At 39.2% G+C, this 1729-nt stretch overlaps 1 protein-coding gene across 2 annotated transcripts in view; it reads right to left on the reverse strand.

Moving 5' to 3' along the window:
• Window positions 1–215, reverse strand: part of LOC104822994 (endoglucanase 8) — a 4027-nt gene extending 3812 nt beyond the window's left edge. Inside the window, exon 1 of one of the 2 annotated variants that reach the window (XM_010554383.2) lies at window positions 4–215. In XM_010554383.2, coding sequence (XP_010552685.1) covers window positions 4–115 — 112 coding nt within the window. In that variant the 5' untranslated portion in view covers window positions 116–215. The remainder of the gene's footprint in view (window positions 1–3) is intronic. The other variant, XM_010554386.2, reaches the window with a different exon arrangement.
• Between the last annotated feature and the right edge of the window lie 1514 nt (window positions 216–1729).

The following is a 1729-nucleotide window of genomic DNA, read 5'->3' on the forward strand; positions in this document are numbered from 1 at the left end:
CGTCGTGGTAGTCGTGGCCGGCTCTGATTGGCCGCGAACAAAGCAGCATTGCAACCAGAAACACGGCGAAATTAGACGGAGCGATCCCCGAGAAAGCTAGGGATTTTGGCGCCATTTTCTCGGTCTCTCTCTCTCTGTTGTCTTCCTTTTGGTGCTGTTTTGTTGGGGTTTGGGGCAGAGAGGGAGAGAGAGTGATGCGAGGGGGATGACAGGTGCAGAGTGGGCGCTTTATACTACCGAAAAAGGTCCCATTGGATTCCAGGGGCAGAGCCAATAGGGAGTACCCACGTGGAAAATTTTGATTGGATGGGGCTCCATGTTTAGATTGGGTATGGGGTTGGATTTCCAAGGCTAAATACGCTTGACCGGGTCATGACCCAACCCGACCCAACCGGGTTAGGGTTTGGACGTTAATGCGGGCGGTGTGGTGGAAAAGGGGTACGCCGTCGGTACGGTGGGAGGATTGAATAATGGAAGAAGCTATACATGTGATTCACCGCCCTATTGTCACGCAACACGTGTCAGAGCATCTAACTGGATTTTGTAGTCTTTTGATTAAATTTTCTTCACCATGTTAATTACGTTTGATTCACGGGAGATTTTCGTTTTTCCTCCCATTAATTTAGGCTTTTTTCCCACCATTGTGAGAAAAAAAAGAAAAAGAAAAAGAAAAAAGATTCTCGTCCCAAAGCTACAAAACTTGTACACAGAAGTTTGGTCGCTTGGACCAGAGAGAGATCCATTAAAAACAGCACATCAACCAATTTAAGAAAACAACACAGAAACATGTATATGAAGAAATACGCAAAAATGTATCCCAAAATCCAAGTACAAACGGAAGAATGGAGACGACGGCGTAGTAATTAGAGAATGAGGGAATAATTGAAGTGGTTGACTTAAAGGAAGAAGAGGATGCTCGCGTTGCATAGAGACCTTACGCTTACGCATGTGATCTGCCACCCAATTCTTCTTTTTCCTGCCCTAATTATTGGGAGATTTGGTTATCAAAAGCAACACAAACACAATGATAATCGATGATTTGCGCTAAAATACGCCACGACTTTGCCCCCTCTAATTTGCCGCTTCCTTCGGCTGATTGTTTCTCTACACGCCTCCAAATAATGTGAATTCACCCCCGCAACATTTTTATGAATTATAGAAGCAAATCATTGTAACTCAATGATCCCTTATATTATTTGTCCATACTAAAATTCAAACATTAAAAATATGCGTATGTGACCTCTTTGATCATTATATAAACACATTTCTATATACACGTACATATGTATATTGGGATAATTGATGAAACCCTGATTAAAAATATGCGTGTGTGACCTCTTTGATACATTATATAAATACATTTCTATACTCACTCTTATCATAAAAAAAAATATCAGAATTGTAATTTTGTGTTGACCATACAACAATTATAGAGGAACACATAAGTGAAGTTTTCGATAGCGTGAGCTATCATTGATGCAGTCAATAAGAGGTTATGCATTAATCTAGTTTTTTTCATGGCGGTATAGCGACTATAATGATAATAATTAGACATAACTAAAATATCTGCACAAGACGGCAAAAGAAATGATTTCTATACAATTTAATAGGACAATTGCAAAAATACCCTTTACTTTTTAATTTAATATAATTATATAAAAATAACTTTTTTTTTCTCTTCACTGTTATTCTCTCTCATCTGTTACACTTTCTCTTCGATTACACTCTT

The sequence above is a fragment of the Tarenaya hassleriana genome, unplaced genomic scaffold (genome assembly GCF_000463585.1).
Source record: "Tarenaya hassleriana unplaced genomic scaffold, ASM46358v1 Cleome39, whole genome shotgun sequence".
NCBI lineage: Eukaryota > Viridiplantae > Streptophyta > Magnoliopsida > Brassicales > Cleomaceae > Tarenaya > Tarenaya hassleriana.